The sequence below is a fragment of the Dendrobates tinctorius genome, unplaced genomic scaffold (genome assembly GCF_039654945.1).
Source record: "Dendrobates tinctorius isolate UK_male_01 unplaced genomic scaffold, ASM3965494v1 ptg000032l, whole genome shotgun sequence".
Lineage (NCBI taxonomy): Eukaryota > Metazoa > Chordata > Amphibia > Anura > Dendrobatidae > Dendrobates > Dendrobates tinctorius.
The window spans coordinates 19,690,656-19,711,912 of record NW_027361700.1 but is presented as its reverse complement, the minus strand read 5'-3'; the positions used below and the strand labels follow the sequence as shown (position 1 = coordinate 19,711,912).

The 21,257-nt window shown below is 46.4% G+C and overlaps 1 protein-coding gene across 6 annotated transcripts in view; it reads right to left on the bottom strand.

The window, feature by feature from the left end:
- Window positions 1-21,257, bottom strand: part of CDK12 (cyclin dependent kinase 12) — a 322,745-nt gene that overhangs the window by 264,095 nt on the left and 37,393 nt on the right. For all 6 annotated transcript variants that reach the window (XR_012231595.1, XR_012231597.1, XR_012231596.1 and 3 more), the window contains exons 5-9: window positions 2,864-3,034; window positions 2,592-2,781; window positions 2,457-2,513; window positions 1,905-2,006; window positions 1,707-1,784 (exon numbers count right to left, since the gene is read on the bottom strand). Coding sequence is in view for 2 of the 6 variants with exons in the window: in XM_073572556.1 (XP_073428657.1) it covers window positions 1,707-1,784; window positions 1,905-2,006; window positions 2,457-2,513; window positions 2,592-2,781; window positions 2,864-3,034 (598 nt within the window). In the remaining 4 variants the exon portion in view is untranslated. The remainder of the gene's footprint in view (window positions 1-1,706; window positions 1,785-1,904; window positions 2,007-2,456; window positions 2,514-2,591; window positions 2,782-2,863; window positions 3,035-21,257) is intronic.

Sequence of the window (21,257 nt, the reverse complement as noted above, 5' to 3'; positions counted from 1 at the left end):
TATTGACTCGAGTATAAGCCTAAAGGTGGAAAATACAGCAGCTACTGGTAAATTTCAAATATAAAAATAGTTACCAATAAAAGTAAAATTGAGACATCAGTAGGATAAATGTTTTTGAATAGCCATATTGAATCAGGAGCCCCATATAATGCTCCATACAGTTCATGATGGGCCCCATAAGATGTTCCATACAAAATACACCCCATATAATGCTGCACAAAGGTTAATAATGGCTCCATAAAATGCTCCCTAAAATAATATGCCCCATATGCTGCTCCATAAAGGTTATGGCCCCATAAGATGCTCCATAGATTATGCCCCATATGCTGCCCCCAAAAGATGCTCCATAGATTATGCCCCATATGCTGCCCCCAAAAGATGCTCCATAGATTATGCTGCCCCCAAAAGATGCTCCATAGATTATGCCCCCATATGCTGCCCCATAAGATGCTCCATAGAATATGCCCCCATATGCTGCTCCATGGATTATGCCCCCATATGCTGCTCCATATATTATGCCCCCATATGCTGCTCCATATATTATGCCCCCATATGTTGTCCTCATATGCTGCTCCACATATCATGCCCCCATATGCTGCTCCATATATCATGCCCCCACATGCTGCTCCATACATTATGTCCCCATATGCTGCTCCATATATTATGTTCCCATATGTTGTCCTCATATGCTGTTCCGCATATCATGCCCCCATATATCATGCCCCCATATGCTGCTCCATATATCATGCCCCCATAAGATGTTCCATGCATTATGCCCCCATATGCTACCGTTGCTGCAAATAAAAATTAAAAAAAATAACATACTCACCTCTCCGTCTCTGGGTGCCAGGTGCCGGTGTCGCTGCTGCCTCAGGACCTGGCACCTGAGACATTCATCTGTCCTTCGTCCATCGCTGCTCGCCGGCCGCCGCTGTCATCTGTCAGTGACGTTCAGGCAGCAGAGGGCAGGGCGCGCACTAACCATGTTACCGCTCCCCCTGCTGTCTGAATGTCACTGACAAGAGGACACATCAGACAGCAGCAAGCACCGATGGACCTGGGACAGGTGAATATAGCCTATACTTACCCCGTCCTGGCTCAGTCTCTGCAGTCCCGCTCTCCCACTGTCTTCCTTCCTGCCTTCAGCGGTCACGTGGTACCGCTCATTAAACTCATAAATATGCACATATTAATGAGTTTAATGAGTGGTACCATGTGACCGCTGAAGGAAGGGAGACCGTGGAGAAGCAGGGGGGCTGCAGAGACCGAGCCAGGACGGGGTAAGTATGATCTGTGACACCCCCACTCTCCTGCCGACCCCCAGGTATATGACTCGAATATAAGCCGAGGGGGGGGGGGGGACTTTCAGCCCAAAAAAATGGGCTGAAAATCTTGCCTTATATTCGAGTATATACGGTAGATTAGTCGCCTTCAATCGTACAAATCCAACATTAATTGAGCAGCAAAACACATTTTATCTACTAGAACAAATCCAACAGGCTGAAGGAAGAATGAGTCATTTTGCTACAGGCCTCTGACCACTGTATGCAGCTCTATGCTTTTCTTTTGTCCAGTGGTTTATATACTGAAATCAAACAGTGTCTTTTCCTATAATAATGATTATTCCCTCCAGGAACAGACATTCTGCTGCAGCAAGGCAAATAAGTATATACAGGAGAATTAAAAAAAAAGATAAATAAATGTACCTAATTAATTCAAGTTGTGCCAACTCCTGGTTAGCCTGGAATATAGGTTTCTTTGTGAAAAGTTCACCCAAGATACAGCTGGAAGGAAATAAAAATGATGAGGAGCATAAACTCGAGTTAAATTATTTTAGATTGTGTCCAGTTTATAGGTTCACACAATAATGATTGCCATTTATCAGCTTAGTTACATCATCTTACCCACAACTCCACACATCGATGGCAGGAGTGTATTTCTCCTCTCCCAGCAGCAGTTCTGGAGGTCGGTACCAGAGTGTTATCACCTTATTTGTGTATGGACGGCTAAAAAGAGATGGCATATTAGGTATTGGAAATGATCCTGTCGTACTATACTAATTAACTTTATCATTATTATATCTTGCTCGATTTCACAGGATGCTTTTTACAACTGGTATTTGTGATAAGTACCAATGCACATAATCTCTACTAAAAGTACAATAAAATCCTTGTCCTAATTCAATAATCTGTATGAATTGATCGCTGATTTGTCTACTGTAAATCCCAGTGATCAGTGGGGTTCAACATTAAAACAGAGACCCCCAGTGTGTGAACTGCAGTTTGTAGAGACCCTCCACTGTGGCTAACAGAAGAGGTTTACGTTTTGAACCTTTTAATGCTGTAGAGCGGCAGATGAAAAAAACTTACCCTTATCGGACAACTTCTTCAATGAAGCAGAAGGACTGATTGAGAAGGAAAAAACTAGGCAAAGTGCAGTAAATGACCACCACTTACCTTTCTTCTGAGTTATATAACCGTGCCAGTCCAAAATCAGCCAGCTTAATCTGCCCACTACAACAAGAATATCATATGAATATTTAGGCCTCTTAACCTAGGATCTACAGAAAAGAAGGCGGTGCCGTCTCCTACCTGTTGTTTAACAAAATGTTTGAGCACTTGATGTCCCTATGCAGGAAATTCTTCTTGTGACAGTAGTCAAGGCCTTCCATTAATTGTTTCATGAAAGATTTTATATGGTCTTCAGAGAACTGTACCAAACCAGATTCTAGCAACCCCATAAGATCATGATCCATATATTCGAAGACCAAGTAAAAGGCACCTAAAGTAGAAAAAAATTAGCAGGGTTAGAAAACGCTGTATACTTTTTAAGTCAGAATTACAATAATAGTTTCTGCTGTCACCTTTGTCTTTCTTAAAGTCCAGAGCATCCTGCTTATCGGTGACTATCTCCTTCATGTTCACAACACTTCTGTGGATGAGCTGTCGGAGGATTTTAATCTCTCGGATTGCAGTTATTGGAAAGCCTTCTTTCTCATTATCGAGACGCACTTTCTTTAAGGCAACAAGTTCTCCTAGTAGGGTAAAGTTAAAGACCAAAGGAAAACATTTAACACTTAGATAATTAACATATAATGACAAAATTGTCAATTGCCGAAAGTAATTTGTCTTACCAAACAAGGAATAGTAATAATAAAAAGGCTGCTTATGGTTGACAGGTGTAAATGGCATGATTACAGATGCATGCATCTATAGAACAGATTTTCTTTAAAGAGAATCTGTCACCCATATTTAGTGATATCATGTAAAGATATCACCCAATTGTGCGTCGCATAAGGATTCTATTAGGATTTTTTATCCCCCCTGACCCCGCATCTTTGAGGCATAAATACAAATCGCCACGGTCCGGTGGGAGTGGCTTATTCGCCTTCTCCCCCGCCCCCCTCCTCGGCTTACTGCACGTAATCTTCATCTGAGAATATCACAGATAACGTTGGTTTCCGTACTTGCGCATTGTGAAGGCCACCGGCGCCTGCGCAGTATGCTTTGCCCAACTGTGGGCGAGGCATATAACCGCTACTGCACATGGGCCGGTATTTTCCAACGCGGTCTATGCCCCGGAAGTGTCCTGCATGTGAAGACTTCCGGGGAATAGACCGCGCTGGAAAATACCGGCCCATGCGCAGTAGCGATTATATGCTTTGCCCACAGTTGGGCAAAGCATACTGTGCAGGCGCCGGAGGCCTTTACAATACGCAGGCGTGGAAACCAACGTTATCTGTGATACTCACAGATGAGGATTACATGCAGCAAGCCGAGGGGGGAAAAGGCGACTAAGCCACGCCCATCGGACTGGACCGCGGCGATTTGCATACCTCCCCAACAAGATAAAAAAGGTATTTATTCCTCAAGGGTGCAGGGTCAGGGGAAATAAAAAATCCTAATAGAATCCTTATGGGATGCACAATTGGGTGATATTTTTACATGATATCACTAAATATGGGTGACAGATTCCCTTTAAAGAAGCCCTCCCATGAACAGCCTGTGTATATGCTGTAGTGCCAGTTTGTTCATACACTCCGAAACGCCATCTTCTCTTTCTAGTGACATCAATGCTCTTCAGACTCTTAGTCCCAATGCGCTCTGTGTAACTCTGAAGTATCTTTTACGATGTGAGCCTATGAGCCTCGTTCTGACATTCCATAGAATTTTAATGTGAAAGCCACTTTCAGGTCATACAGAGCCCAGCGAGACCTGGGGAGTCTGAAGAGAGTCGACGTCGCTGAATACCAGCGAGAACAACATTAAGGGGAGTATATGAACACACTGAAAGTACACTACACACACCTAAGGTTCATTGAGATCAACCCCACCGTTTGTTTTAGTTGGTTTCTGAATATTTTTTTACCACATTATTTAAAAGGTAGAGCATCAAAACCTAATTGTCACTGTAGCAGCATGGGCACAGATTTTTTTTAACCTGATGAGGCGTTTTAGGTGTCAAAACTAATGCTGCAGTGTTGAAAAAAATTAACTTTAATCTTTAATTGTAGCAAATGCCAATGGAACAGGACTATTCTGGAGGGTTTCTCTTCCTACAGTTTAGTCTTGCCTGGAATCTTCTAATCATGCCTTGTGGGCCTGCATACACTCCCAGTTATGTTAGGACCATTATGTCGGCTGTCAATCACACCCAGGAATGCATAATTAAAAGATCTGAGAAAGGACTAGTGCTGCTTTATTAACTTCTTCATGATGGAGCCCTTTTTCGTTTTTGCATTTGTTTTTTGCTCCCCTTCTTCCCAGTGCCATAACTTTTTTTTATTTTTCCGTCAATATGGCCATGTTTGGACTTGTTTTCTGCAGGACGAGTTGTACTTTTGAAAGTCACCATTGGTTTTACCATATCATGCACTCAAAAACGGGAAAAAAATTACAAGTGCGGTGAAATTGAAAAAAAGAGCAAGTCCACAACTGTTTTTGAATTTTTTTTCACCATGTTCACCAAAATGCTAAAACTGACCTGCCATAATGATTCTGCAGGTCATTACAAGCTCATAGACACAAAACATGTATAGGTTCTTTTTTATCCAAGTGGTGAAAAAAACCCTCAAAGTTTGCTAAAAAAAAAAAAAAATTGCATCATTTTCTGAGACCCGTAGTGTCTCCATTTTTCGTGACCTGGGGTTGGGTGAGGGCTTATTTTTTGCGTGTCCAGCTGACGTTTTTAATGATACCGTTTTGGTGCAGATACAATCTTTTGATCGTCCATTATTGTATTTTAATGCAATGTTGCAGAGATCAAAAAAACATAACTCTGGCTTTATGACTTTTTTCTTGCTACTCGGTTTAGCGATTGGGTTTTTTTTTTTATACTGATGGATCGGCTGATTCTGAACGCGGCAATACCAAATGTGTATGTTTGATTTTTTTATTGTTTTATTTTGAATGGGGAGAAAGGGGGGCGATTTGAACTTTTATATTTTTTTTAAATACATTTTTTCCTTTTGCCATGCTTCATAGTAAAATAGTAACATAGTTAGCAAGGTCGAAAAAAAGACATTTGTCCACCCAGTTCAGCCCATATTCCGTCAGAATAAATCCTAAGATCTACTTCCTTCTAAAGAACCTAATAACTGTAAGGCTATGTTGCACATGTGCGGAATTGCCGCAGAAATTTCCATGGCAATTCCGAAACTCCCTGCCGCGGGAAATCCGCATGCGCTTGGAAAACTGATTGACAGGTTGGTCACACTCGTCAAACATAGTGTTTGACAAGTGTGACCAACTTTTCACTATGAGGCTGCCTATGCAGCATCAGTAGTAAAAAAAAATAGAATGTTAAAAATAATTTAAAAAAAAATAGGGATTTTTGTGTACTCACTGTAAAATCCTTTTCTCCAAACCAATCATTGGGGGGACACAGCACCATGGGTGTTATGCTGCTGCCACTAGGAGGACACCAAGTGAAAACAAAGAAAAGTTAACTCCTCCTCTGCAGTATACACCCGCCCACCGGCTGAGGTTGAACCAGTTCGGTAACAAACCAGTAGGAGCTTTAAACAAATAATAAATTATGTCAAAACTAAGAACGAAACAATAAGCCAATAGGCTTATCAGGGTGGGTGCTGCGTCCCCCCCAATGATTGGCACGGAGAAAAGGATTTTACGGTGAGTACACAAAAATCCCTATTTCTCCTAAGCATCATTGGGGGGCACAGGACCATGGGATGTCCTAAAGCAGTCACTGGGTGGGGAGCAACACAACTGCTAAAAACCCCATGTACCACTGGCTTACAGCTGTGGTACTGCTGGTTGCAGAATGAGCTTGCCAAGAGCTGTGTCTGCTGAGGCCTGACAATGTATGTGATATAGTTTTGAAAAAGTATGCAAGCTGGACCCAGTCACAGATTTGCAGGCCTATTCTGCCGACGTCGGTGTCGAACGGCCCAAGAGGCGTCCAATGACCGAGTAGAATACGCCTTATTTCCTACTGGGACAGGTGTGCCTCTGATTCCGTAAGGGTCCTGAATAGCCGAGCGAATCCACTCAGCTAGTGTGGCGTTTGAATCGGCTAGAGCCATCCTATGCCCCTCTGGAAGCCCGAACAGGACATCTGACTTGCACAAGGAAGATGTCCGCGAGATGTACTGTCTAAGAGCCCTAACCACATCCATAGTTTGTAGAGCTCTCTCAATACGATGGACTGGTGCTGGACAGAATGAAGGCAAAACGATGTCCTCATGAAGATGAAAAGAAGAAAACAACTTTTGGCAGAAAAGATGGCGACGTCCTCAAAATTGCCTTGCCTTGATGGAAAAAAAAAAAAAAAAAAAAAAAACAGGAACGGAGGTCGGCAGGATAGAGCCACCAACTCAGAGACTTGTCTGATTGAAGTAATTGCCACTAGGAGAAAACCACCTTCCAAGGAAGAAAGGTTAGTGGCATGTCCTGCAGTGGTTCGAAAGGGGGTTCCTGTAGTACTCCGAGGACCAAGTTAAGATCCTATGATTCCAACAGTATGTTATAGGGAGGTGCCACGCGGGAAACTACCTGAATGAACGTCTTCATCTGTAACCTGGTGGAAATCTTGTACTGGAATAGAGCTGAGAGGGCTGAAAATTGTCCTTTGAGCGAACTAAGTGCGAGATATGACTAATTCAGATTGCAGATATTCCAAGATGGAAGGAATGGAGAACACCAGAGGAGTTCATCTATGGGCCTTGCTCCATGAGAGAAGGTTCTCCAGGTGCGATGAGAAATGTGCATGGACGTGGGTTGCCTAGCACTAATCATGGTGGAGATCACAGAATGAGAGGATCCAGCTTGGGCTAAAAAAAACAAAAAAAACAACAAAAAAAAAAAAAAAACCACAAGATTCAACGGCTCCGCTATCAAAGACAGGGCCCCGGATTTCTGGTGGTAATACTGCAAAAGTAGATCCATGCGATCTTGTAGACGGCAGGGAACATCGGTGACAAGTTGAACTAGTTCCGCGTACCATACCCGGCGCGGCCAGTTAGGAGCGACTAGGAACACTGGTACCACCTTTGTTCCAGTGTTCTCGATGACCTTTGTGAGTAAAAGAAGAGCGGGAAATATGTACGGGAGCCGAAACCGATGACACGGCAGAACCAAAGCGGCTGCTCCGATAACGCATGCATCTTGTGATCGGGCAATGCACAGGGGAACCTTGTTGTTTAGCCTTGAGGCCATGAGATCCCCAACCGGAGTACCCCAGCGACAACAAATCTGCTGAAAGACTCCCGGATGAAGAGACCATTCTCCCGAGGCAAAAGTCCGCCGCCCAGTTCACTACGCCCGGGATGTAAGTCTCCAAGATGGCCGAATGGTTGCTCCTGGCCCAATGGAGGATGTGACTCACTTCGTGCCTGGCTGACTAGTGAAGTCATTGTTGCCCTCTACTCCTCTTTGGTCAGACCTCATCTGGAATAGTGTGTCCAGTTTTGGGCACCACATTTTAAAAAAACACAACAAACTGGAGCAAGTTCAGAAAAGAGCGACCAGAATGGTGACCGGTCTGCAAACCCTGTCTTATGAGGAAAGGTTGCAGGATTTGGGAATGTTTAGTTTGCAAAAGAGAAGACTGAGAGGAGACATAATAGCTGTCTACAAATATCTAAAGGGCTGTCACATTGCAGAAGGATCAACTTTATTCTCATTTGCACAAGGAAAGACTAGAAGCAATGGGATGAAACTGAATGGGAGGAGACACAGATTAGATATTAGAAAAAACTTTTTGACAGAGTGATCAATGAGTGGAACAGGCTGCCACTAGAAGTGGTGAGTTCTCCTTCAATGGAAGTCTTCAGAGGCTGGCCAGACATCTGACTGGGATGATTTAGCGAATCCTGCTTTGAGCAGGGGGTTGGACCAGATGGCCGAGGAGGTCCCTTCCAACTCTACGATTCTATGATTCTATGACTAGCTGCGGGTATAGCTGCGGGTATGCCCCTGACGGTGGATATACGCCACAGAAGTGGCGTTATCGGATTGGATCCTGATGGGTTGACCTGCGAGGAGATGATGAAAACTGCGTAGGCCAGCCTGGTCGTCCGTATCTGCAAAGTGCTGAGGGAGAGATGCGACACTCAAAAGGACCAATGACCCTGTGCCATGTGGTGGCGAAAAAACTGCACCCCGGCCAAGAAAACTGGCGTCGATGGTCCACTAACCAACGCACTGGGAGAAAGGACTTTCCTTGGTTCAAAGAGAACTTCAGCGTCCACCACCTTAGGGTCTGCCTGACCCGCAGAGACAGACGGAACCGACGGCCGAGAACGGGTTCCTGTTCCAAGCCAACAGTGCATGTTGTAAAGGATGGAGATGGAACTGTGTGAACAGAACTGCTTCCATCTCCGCTACCATTTTTCCACGAATCCCCATGAAGAACCATATGGAGGAATTGAACGGAAAAGAATCCGGGCACCCTGTTGTAAGACAAAGGCCTTTTCTGGAGGGAGAATGACCAATCCGCGGGAAGTGTCCTGGACCATTTCCAAGAAGGAAATCTGCTGAGCCGGTACTGGAGAAGACTGTTCAAGTTTATTTTTCCCAGCCCAGGCGAGAAGGTGTATCCACCGTGATACTTACGGACCCCTCGCAGGCTGGAAGGGACGGGCCCTTGATCAATGGGTCATCCAGATGCGAAAGTACCACCACTCCCCGAGCGTGAAGAATGGCTATGACAGCAGCCATGGCCCTGGTGAAGACTCAGGTGGCGGTGGCGAGGCCAAAGGGCAAAGCAACGAAATGGAAATGTACCCCCGCGAACTGCGCAGCGTAGGAAACTGTTGGTGGGGAGAAAAGATTGGGATGTGAAGATAAACATCCTTGATACTGATTGACGCCAGAAAAACTCCCCTTTTTCCATGGAGACGGCAGAGAGATTCCATTCTGAAGCGCTGTACCTAGACAAAACGTGTCTAACAGCATTAGTGCCGTACCTAGACAAAACATGTTTAACAGCATTAGGGCCAGTATGGACCGCTGTCAGGGAAGAGGAAGAAGGCTCTAGTTTGTATCTGGAGGACCCCAACTGTCTGACCCACTCGTCGAGGACGACAGAGTAGGCATGATGGACGAGAGTAAACGTCCGCCTAATTTGTCGGTGCCCGCCGGATGCCGCAACGAGTCATTGTGTAAAGGATTTATGGGATCTGGCTCCCTAAGTCACAGACATCCTTGGCCTGGATTTCCAGGTGCAGTTAGGGCTGTATGAGACCTGGGAACCTCTGTTTCCACGCCGGGACCGTCCAGATTCAGAAGAGAAGGTTGTGTAGAGGACCGAATGGAATTGTTGATTCCGAAACGGCTATGCAGTCTTTGTTGAGGAAGGGATTTACTGTTGCCTTTGGTAGCGTAAGATATGAGCTGGTCCAGTTTCTCTCCAAATAAGCGACCAGTCTGGTAAGACAGAGGTTAACGATCTCTTGGAAACGGAATCTGCTTGCCAATCTCAGAGCCATAGGGCCCTTCTGATGGAGATTGCATGTGCAGAGCAATTGATCACCTCTAAAGAAGCATTAACTACAAAGCCTGAGCTATCTGACTAGCGAGGGTGCTGCCTCCGGCGAAAGATTACAATCCTGAATGGTTGTGTCCCCGGCATGGTCAACACCTCTGCCCAAGCGACCATAGCCTTAGCCACCCATATCACGGCGAAAGATGGAAAGAGCGCCGCTCTGGAAGCCTTAAGACTGAGCAAGCAGGGTAGTCAATTTGACGGTCAGTGGGGTTTCTGACTGAGGAACCGTCAGATAAGGATAGGAGCGTTTTGGATGCAAGACGCGATACAGGGGGTCACCGAAGGGGACTGTAGCCAATCCTACATTAGATCTGAGCAAAAAGGCTATTTAGACTCAATAGGCTGTTGACCTGCGAATCTGGCCGATCCTTATGTCTCCAGACAATGTCCTTAAACTCAGTATGATTGGCAAATACTTTGTGAACATGTGTAGTCTTCTAAAGGACACTACGTGTTCCGGAGCGAAAATATTTTCCTCATCCACCCTCAGTGTCTAGTTGACCGACCCTATAAGAGAATCAAGCATCTCTTGACAATTTGGAGGATCATGTGCTAATGACGTGTCAGACTCTTATTCAGAGTCATACTCACTGCTAACGTCAGGAAAGGGAGACGAGAGATGGAGCTTACAGACACTGAAGCGCGAGCATGATCGAGGGACGGGTCAGGAGTCCTTTTTCTAGCAAACCTGCTGACGGACGGTTTCTGACCGTCGCCAGAGCACTTTGCAGTCGGCAAAAAAGACGTCCTGACTTAAAGAGAAGCCCCGGAGGGAGTGTATTGCTTCGGCCATGGAATCCATCAACCGTGACGGGCGCAGCCCACTCAAGAGGACTAGACTCAGCAGAATCGATGGCAGTGGCGGGTGGCCTTTGGGCAGATTCTGTATCACAATCCATGCATAATGGAGTATTGTGAGCCCGGGGCAAGGCTGTATTAAAAACAGTGTATTTTAGGTCTTGAGACATAGGGTACCCATAGAGGCTATAGGCAGGATATGTGCCGCAGATTGCAGAGAAAGCGTATAGCACTTGCAGAGAAGGGGTTAATGTCACCTGCTGAGGCGCAGTACAGCTTACCCAGGGCCTGTTCTTGTGTCCCCAGGGGAGAACAACGTTCTTGGCGATCCTTGCCCAACCTTCTTGCTCCTTCCAGTGCTACCGTCAGCGCTGCCAATTAATGCACTCCTCAGCCATCAGGAAACAGGCTGAGTACAAAAAACATGGCCCCCGAGACTAGACAAGCGCTTCTCGTTCAGGGCGAGAAGCGCCAGGAACGTGGGCGGGCACACTCACGGTGGGCGGAGCTACGTAACTGCGGCCTAGCCCGGCTTCTAGAGCTAAATTTCTGACGGCCGCCGGCAATGCGCGTCGACTGAGGGGGGGCTGCGGCCGACACCGGAATAAGCGCCGCTGGGCACCGGATCATCGCTCCCTCTCCTCCCCAGGGACCAGGACCCACCGCATCTTGCGCGGTTATGTCGGCGCGGTGCCTGCCTTCTGAGATCAGCATACTCACGGAGGTGATGTAGCAGAGCCGGAGCTTCACTGCCATTAAAGATATAGTTCTCAATCGATCCTCCCTTTAGATAGGGGGATGGAGAGGATGCCGCATGTATCCTCTGATCCATGAGGTAGTGGGGCTGCAGAACGCCATTACATGGGGCCTTGTTCAGCTATATACCTGGCTCAGGGGGAGGAAAAACGAAGGTGAGCCACCGCTTGCCTCTTGCTGATGTGGGGAAATCAGGACCGTGCAGGAACCATTGCCCCCAAGTGAGCCCAGTCATGACCCCTTCGTCGCAGGAGAGGGTAACGGGGAGGTAAACTCCGCATTCATGCTTGTTGATGGTTCGGGGGCGATCGCGCCCTAGAAAGGATCCGTCGCCCCCTTCACTCCGTTAATTAAAAATTTACAGAAAAAAAAAAAAATGTAAATAACGCTGGGGTCTGAAGCCAGACCCAAGTGCCTCCTACAGACACTAAGCAAGAACTGGTTCAACCTCAGCCGGTGGGCGGGTGTATACTGCAGAGGAGAAGGTTACTTTTCTGTGTTTTCACTTAGTGTCCTCCTAGTGGCAGCAGCATAACACCAATGGTCCTGTGTCCCCCAATGAGGCTTAGGAGAAATCGTGATACTCTCACCTTCGGGCGTCCCCACAGAGTTCCCAGGCCTCGGGAATGCTCCCACCAAATCCCGTTCCCAGTGATGCCTTGCGACAATGACCCCAGATGACGTAGCATCACGCGAGACGGCTATGACATCACAGGTCATTGTCGCAAGGCATCACTGGGAATGGGAGTTGGCGGGAGCATCGCTGAGGCCTGGAAACGCCGAAAGGTGAGAATCACAATTTTTTTTTTTTTTTTTTTCCCCTAACAGGGATATGGTACCCAGGGCCTGGAGGAGAGTCTCCTCTCCTCCAGACCGTGGGTACCATCCGCACATTTTCCGCTTACTTTGCGCATGGTGGGCATAGCCACATGCGGAAAGAAAGCGGAACAATGCATTCCTATGTGTGCGGAATCCCCGCGATTCCGCAAAAAGAATGAGCATGCTGCGTATTTTTCCGTGATGCGATTCCGCCACGTAAAAATACGCAGCATTAGCACAGCATGTGCAGAATGCCATTGAATACAATGGGTTGCTTATTGTATGGGTTTTCACGGCGAAAAAAAGTGGCAAAAACGCATAAAAATCTGCGGCAATTCCGTACGTGTGCACATAGCCTAAGATACAATATATTTACACTCCAGGAAGACATCCAGGCCTCTCTTGAACCCCTCGAGACTGAGTTTGCCATCACCACCTCCTCAGACAAGGAATTCCAGATTCTCACTGCTCTAACAGTAAAGAATCCTCTTCTACTGTATGTTGGTGGAAAAACCTTCTCTCCTCCATACGCAGAGAATGCCTCCTTGTGACAGTAACATTCCTTGGTGTAAACAGATCCTCAGAGATATTTGTATTGTCCCCTTATAAACATATAAATTGCTATTCGATCGCCCCTCAGTCTTTTTTCTAGACTAAATAATCATAATTTTGCTAATCTCTCTGGGTATTGTAGTTCACCCATCCCCTTTATTAATTTTGTTGCCCTCCTTTGTACTCGCTCTATATCCTTCCTGAGCACGGTGCCCAAAACTGTACACAGTACTCCATGTGCAGTCTAACCAGGGATTTGTACAGAGGCAGTATAATGCTCTCATCATGTGTATCCAGACCTCTTAATGCACCCCATGATCCTGTTTGTCTTGGCAGCCGCTGCCTGGCACTGGCTGCTTCAGGTAAGTTTATCATTAACTAGGATCCCCAAGTCCTTTTCCATGTCAGATTTACCCAGTGGTTTCCCGTTCAGTGTGTATTGGTGATATTGAGTCCTTCTTCCCATGTGTATAACATTACATTTACCAATGTTAAATCGCATCTGCCACCTTTTGACCCAAGTTATCCAGATCCATCTGTAGCAGAATACTATCTTCTTTTGCATTGATTGCTTTACATAGTTTTGTATCATCTGCAAATATCGATATTTTACTGTGTAAACCTTCTACCAGATCGTTAATAAATATGTTGAAGAGAACAGGTCCCAACACCGACCCCTGCGGTACCCCACTGGTCACAGCGACCCAGTTAGAGAATATACCATTTATAACCACCCTCTGCTTTCTATAATTAAGCCAGTTACTTACCTATTTACACACATTTTCTTCCAGACACACCATTCTCATTTTGTGCACCAACCTCGTGTTGCACGGTATCAGACGTTTTGGAAAAATCAAGATATACCACGTCCAATGACTCACCTTGGTCCAGTCTATAGCTTCAACAGTCTCCATGGGAGACTAGAAGCTGCTATAACCCGATCGGCTCTGCTACATAAAGGCGATGATCACATCATTTATATGTAGCAGAATTGCTGACTTGCTATGAGCGCCGACTATTGCTGACTTGCTGGAGATCTCTGGTTGTCTTGCCAACCCACCGGTGACCCGCGATCACGTGACAGGGGTCACTGGTGGGGAGGATGGGCGGTGATTTCCGGCGAGATTGCCGGAAGCGCGCATTAAAAGCTGCTTTCTATAGTGCTTTATAGAGAATAATGGATCCCATATAATGCTCCATACAGAATAATGAGCCCCATATATGGCTCCATACATAATGGGCCCCATATAATGCTCCATGCATATTGGGCCCCATATAGTGCTCCATGCATAATGGGCCCCATATAGTGCTCCATGCATAATGGGCCCCATATAGTGCTCCATACATACCCTTAGCTCAGACACTCATATTTAAGTCACATCTGTCCATTTCCTTCTTTGGAGTCCAGCTGTGTTTAATTAAACTGATAGGACTTGATTTGTAAAGGCATACACCTGTCTATATAAGACCTCACAGCGCATGTCAGACCAAAATGAGAATCATGAGGTCAAAGGAACTGACCAAAGAGCTCAGAGACAGAATTGTGGCAAGGCACAGATCTGGCCAAGGCTACAAAAGAATTTCTGCTGCATTCAAGGTTCCTAAGAGCATGGTGGCCTTAATAATCCTTAAATGGAAGAAGTTTGGGACTATCTAGACCTGGCTGTCCAGCTAAACTGAGCCATCGTGGGAGAAGAACCTTGGTGAGAGAGGTATAGAAGAACCCCAAGATCACTGTGGTTGAGCTCCACAGATGCAGTAGGGAGATGGGAGAAAGTTCCACGTAGTCAACTATCACTGCAGCCCTCCACTCCCAGACAACGAGAAATAAGATTCTCTGGTCTGATGAGACAAAGATAGAACTTTTTTGGTGATAATTCTAAGCGGTATGTGTGGAGAAAGCCAGGCACTGCTCATCACCTGCCCAATACCATCACAGCATTGAAACATGGTGGTGGCAGCATCATGCTATGGGTGGTTTTCAGCTGCAGGGACAGGACAACTGGTTGCAATTGAAGGAAACATGAATGCGGCCAAGTACAGAGATATCCTGGATGAAATCCTTTTCCAGCGTGCTCCGGACATGGTGGTGGCAGCATCATGCTATGGGTGGTTTTCAGCTGCAGGGATAGGACGACTGGTTGCAAATGAAGGAAATATGAATGCGGCCAAGTACAGAGATATCCTGGATGAAATCCTCTTCCAGCATGCTCTGGACCTCAGACTTGGCCGAAGGTTCACCTTCCAACAAGACAATGCCCCTAAGCACACAGCTAAAATAACAACTCTGTTGTGACCATTCTTGACTCGAACCATCCAACCTGATGGAACTGGAGAGGATCTGCAAGGAAGAATGGCAGAGGATCCCCAAATCCAGGTGTGAAAAACATGTTGCATCATTCCCAAGAAGACTCATGGCTGTACTAGCTCAAAAGGGTGCTTCTACTCAATACTGAGCAAAGGGTCTGAATACTTATGACCATGTGATAACGGTAATTAGACCTACCGGTAATTATATTTCCAGGAATCCATCCTGACAGCACCAAGGAGGATGTCCTTCTTATCCTCATTGGGACAGGAAACAACGAGAGGTTAAAAGGACCCTCCCCTTTCCACCCTTCAGTGTCTTTACCAAGTACCACATCTGGATGGATGCAAAGAAATTTTATTTAACAATTTTATACAAACGTTACGTCACGAGTATAGAATATTTGCAGTACGGCGGGAACTAGTAGTGCTGTTAGGATGGATTCCTGGAAATACAATTACCGGCAGGTCTAATTACTGTTTTCCAGTTCACCACCTGACAGCACCATGGAGAAGTACCAAAGAATGATAGTCTAGGGTGGGACTACTGCATGAAGGACCTTCCTACCGAAGGCTAACTGCCCTGAGACTACGTCCAGTTTATAATGTTTAGAAAAGGTACAAAGACTAGACCAAGTTGCGGCCCTGCAGATTTGGTCTGCTGATGCCCCCCCCCCTCTTTCTGCCCATGAAGAGGCCATAGCTCTAGTGGAATGGGCTCTGAGAACATCGGGGGAGAACTTCCCTGTGCTTTATAGGCTAGACTTATCATGGATATGATCCACATAGCGATCATGGATTTTGCTGCCTTTCTACCTTTATTTGGACCCCCGTACTGAATAAACTAATTTTTGTCCTGCCTCCAACCCTCCGTTGCTTCTAGGTATTTGAGAGCAGTCTCCCTAACATCTAGGTTACGATAGGCTCTTTCTTTCGGGTTTCTACGGTGTTGGCAGAATGAGGGAAGAACAACTTCTTGATTTATGTTTGAGTTTGAGATAACCTTAGGGAGAAAAGCTGGGTCGAGTCTCAAAACTAAACGATCTACAAACACTTGTAAGTACGGATTCTGAATGGATAGGGCTTGCAGTTCCCCTAGTCTTTTTGCTGACGTAATAGCAACCAAGAAGGCAGTTTTGAACGAAAGCTTGCTAATTTCCACATGCTCTGAAAGATCATATGGGCGTTCACACAGGGCATTAAGGACTAGATTAAGATCCCATGGTGGAACCAACCGCCATATGAAAGGCTTCAGCCTCTGTACAGCTCTGGAAAACCTAGCTATGCAGGGGTGCAAGGACAGAGCAGAGTGAAAGAATACACTAAGGGCCGAGATCTGCATCCTCAGTGTACTGGGTCTAAGGCCTTTCTTGAATCCTGACTGCAGGAAGTCAATAATTTTAGAAATGTTTGGATGGGTAGTATCTACTGGCGCCTCTCCACAAATAACTGCAGAATCGTTTCCATATTTTGATGTAAATGGCGGAGGTCACTGGTTTCCTACATGCTTGAAGTGTGGAGATCACCTCCTCGGACAGACCTCTGGACTTTAGGACCTGCCGTTCAGGATCCAGGCTGAGAGTTGGAGAGCATTTGGGTTTTGATGGATGACCAGGCCTTGGTGGAGATCTTCCCTCCTTGGCAGTAGGATGGGGCCTTCCGTCGACATCTTCCTCAGCAGAGGAAACCAGCTCCTCTTCGGCCAGAAGGGCACCACTAAGATAACAGTCGCCCTTTCGTCGTGTATTTTCCTGAGAATTCTTGGAATCAGAGGAAGCGGTGGGAATGCATACAAGAGGCCCTCTTCCCATGGCTGGGATAGAGCATCAAGTCCTGCTGAACCATCCAGAGGATCTAGGGAGAAAAAGGTTCTGACTTCTGCATTGTCTCTGGCGGCGAACATATCCACGTCTGGCCTCCCCCAGCGATGGCACAACATGTTGAACACATCGTTGTTCAATTCCCACTCTGTGGAGACTACTTTCTTCCTGGTCAGAAAATCTGCCACCTGGTTCTTGGCTCCTTCTAGATGTACTGCCGAGATGGATAGGACAGATTTTTCTGTCCATGAGAAGATCAGCTTTGCCAGATGCTGTAGTGACGGATGCTTTGGCCCTCCTTGGTGACACAGAAATGCGACTGCCGTCGTGTTGTCGGATAAAACTTTTAAATGCTTGCCTTTGACCAGCGGCCGAACTTGGAGAAGCACTATCCACACTGCGTTTAACTCTGAAATTCGAGGACTTGGCCTTTATCTCTGGGCTCCATTCTCCTTGGAAGCATCTCCCTTCCACGTGGCCGGCCCAGCCTAGCTAAGTTGCGTCGGTGGTGATGATGACACAAGCGGAGAGAATCCACCGAACGCCCGTCTGGAGGTTTCCCGGAATGGTCCACCAACGCAGGGATTTCCTCACCTGAGCGGATAGGGACATTCCCTTGTCCAGCGAGAGACGACTTCTGTCCCAGGTTGATAGGACCACCTTCTATAGTTCTCGAGAGTGGAACTGACTCCACCTCACGCAGGGGATACAAGATGTCATCAGTCCCAGAATCTTCTTCGCTTCCCTGATAGAAAGGATTCATCTGTTCTACCATCAACGTCCGTTTTTCTTCTGTTGAAAAAGATGCTCTCAGATGGGAGTCTAAGCAAGACCCCCAGAAATTTTATCCTTTGCTCTGGGACCAGGTTCGACTTTTCCCAGTTTATAATCCATCCTAGATTCTGCAGTGTGGAGATCGACATATGGCAATCGGCCACTACTAGGAAGTCGTCTAAATAAGGTACAATTGTGATGTCGCAATTTCTCAGATAGGCGACCACCTCTACCATTAGTTTGGTAAACACCCTGGGGGCTGAAGCTAGGCTGAAGGGACGACACCGAAACAGGTAGTGACGGACCCTCCTCTGAACTCTCAGGGCAAACCTCAGATATCTCTGGCAGGATTCGTGAATCAGGACATGATAGTATGCACTTTTCAAATCTAAAGTGCACATCACCATATCCTTGTCTATGAGGGGTATTGTGGACCTTATGGACTCCATCTTGAATCTTTTGTATTTTACCCATTTGTTTAGGGGTTGAGAGTTATCATTGTCCTGGTTTCTACTGAAGGTTTCTTTATCGAGAAAAGGCTTGAGTAATGACCTCTGCCTTTCTCCTGAATGGGAATCGGGACTATAGCCCCAATTCTTATAGGTCCTGAATGTCCGACCACATTAGGGAGATTGAGCAAGGGTTGGTTATCATGAACTCTCTGGGGGTAGACAGGCGAACTCTATCTTGTAACCTTGGGAGACGGTGTGTAAAACCCACGGATTTTGAGATATTTTTTCCCAGGAACCCTCTTAGCCGACCCCCTATTCTGATGGCATAATTTTCTACGTGAACCTGAGCCTGAAAAGATGGAGTCTCTACCCTTCCCTCCTTTGGGGTAACTCCATGTACCCGTCTTCCCCTTGTAGTCTGACTTCTGACTAGACCGGGGCCTACGAAAGGGCTGCTATTTTTTTGGCCTCTCCTCCGGGAACCCCATTTCATCTGAGGCCTTTTCCAGAATGTCATGTAGAACAGGCCCAAACACACTGCCCCTTGAGAAGGGGATGGAGCAAAGTTTATTTTTAGATTGAGTGTCCCCTGACAAGGTCTTTAGCCAAATAGCCCTTCTAGTTGCGTTGGACAATGACCCGTTCCTGGCTGTGAATCGTACTGACTCAGCAAATGCTTCAGCCATGAAGCCGGTCGCTAGCTTCAGGAGGGGCAAGGATTTAAGAATAGGGTCTCTGGGAGTCTTGGCTCTTAAATGCTCTTCCAAGTCATCCACCCAGAAGTGCATAGAGCGAGCCACCGATGTTGCGGCAATGTTGGCTTGTATTATAGCTGCTGAGGTCTCCCAGGTTCTTTTCAGAAGCCCATATGCTTTCCGATCCATAGGCACCTTCAGGCTGGAGGAGTCCTCAAACAGGATAGAAGTTCTTTTCGCCATCTTGGCCACTGGAACATCTATTTTGGGAAGCTCCTCCCAGGCCTTGACATCATCCGAATCAAAAGGTAAACGGAGTCTGAAGTCTCTTGGGATCACCAGTCTTTTTTCGGCATCCTCCCATTCCTCCAGGATCATGGAGCGGATGTGGGCATTCATCAGGAACACCCTACTCATCTGGGAACATAGATCACCGAACATCTCGTCCTGTACCGAGCGGGCTTTCCTCCACCTGCATGGTATCACGCACTGCACAGAGTTCATCTGTGTCCTCGGATGAAAAGAGGTACCGCTTCACCCCTTCTGGTGGATCGATAAGGACTTCCCCTGCCTCCTGGTCAGATCCCTCTGATAACTCGTCTTCAGAGGATATGGCAGATTCCCTCAGTCTCTTACGAGATCCCGGAGGATCCGATTGCGTGGTCTGGGAATACCCTAGGCCCAAAATAGATGCTTGGACCTCCTGCCTTATGATCGATCTCATATTGGCCATTAAGGAGGTTTGTTCCTCTCCGACAATCTTCATAGTACAAGCATCGCAGAGGTGCTTCTGCCAGGTCTCGGGTAGCTTAGTATTACAGATGGGGCATTTCTTATTTTTCCCCGATTTTTTGGTATCCTTCTTAGCAGCTGTCAAGATAGAAACACATAGCCTGTACTCTGTGTATTCTAGGGGGAGAAACCTAAGTGTAAGGAAGGGGTTAATGGTGGCAATGCTTTGGAAGCCTACTCACGTGTCCCTGGCTTTGTTCTGAGCCAACCTCTGCTTTAGTGGGATCCTCCATACTAGCTAATGGAAGCGGTCCCTGATTACAGTAGGGTAGCCTGTATGTCGCAAATGACCCTATTTATACAATACTATCGTTGTGTTGCGCCGGCCTCCTGGAACGCATGCTTGAGCGCAACGCTGACCGTGACCCGTTTATCACAGTGATCAAAATGTACATGAATGGAATCTGCCGGCCGATTCGGTGGGCATACTCTGCATGCGCCCGCCATTTTCTTCCCAGACCAAGATGGCGGCGCCCACCGGAGGACTCTATTTCGCTCTCCTGTGATGTGCAATCACATCAGAGGAGAGAGAAATTAAATGCAAAATTGCGGCTTTTTTGTGGTCGCTGTTATACATTTAACGGCGATCGCAAATGCGGGGTCAGTAAAAACCGACCCGAATCATGTTCTCTGAGGTCTCGGCTACTCCCGGCAGCCGAGACCCCGGAGAAAATCTGACTCCGGGGGGCGCTATACACTTTTTCCACAGCGCTGTTAATTAACGGCGTTGTGGTTTAAGTACCCTTAACCACCGCCGTTAAAAGGTGTATCGGCAGTCGTTAAGGGGATAAAAACTTTTTTTTTTTGTTTTTGTTTTTTTTTCCCCACTATGGGACTATCATTTTTAGCAGACTATGCAAACTGTCAGCGCTGCACTGAAAAGGTAAATTGATCGTGCTCAGAGCTCGATCAGCAAACAACTTTCCTAGCTCTGGTGACCCGGATGTTGTCATGAAGACATCGGGTCACCATGGCAAAGATTGGGACTCCAGTGATGATGCGGGGTCTCCGATCCAAGGGCAGAGGGGCTGTCATCTTTCTGCCGGATCCCAAAATACTGTGATCAAGTTCGATCGCAGCATTTAGGGGGTTAAAGTGCCACTGGGGTGGTGGAGGTCAAGCCATTCGTGGTCACCGCTGTCTTGCTTATCGAAGTAATCTTGTGTTTGGGTTCCCCATATATTCATCTGCCATCTGTATACCTGTTTTAGGATTTTCATCCATATTTATTGGTTCATATAGTTGGAGTATTAGTGCTGGTATATAGATAGGGATTATTATTGTACATCTATATATATGGGATTCATGTGCATTTGATATTGATATCATGTGACTTAGGTATTTTTCCCTATTGGCATATTATTAATACATTTAGTGGTGCAGCCCTGCAGCTCAAATAGTTTATTATTCCTAAGGACATTTTAAACCAATTTTTGGTGACTGAATAGTATGGTAGTTTACCTCCTACTGGGCATTGTTGCTAT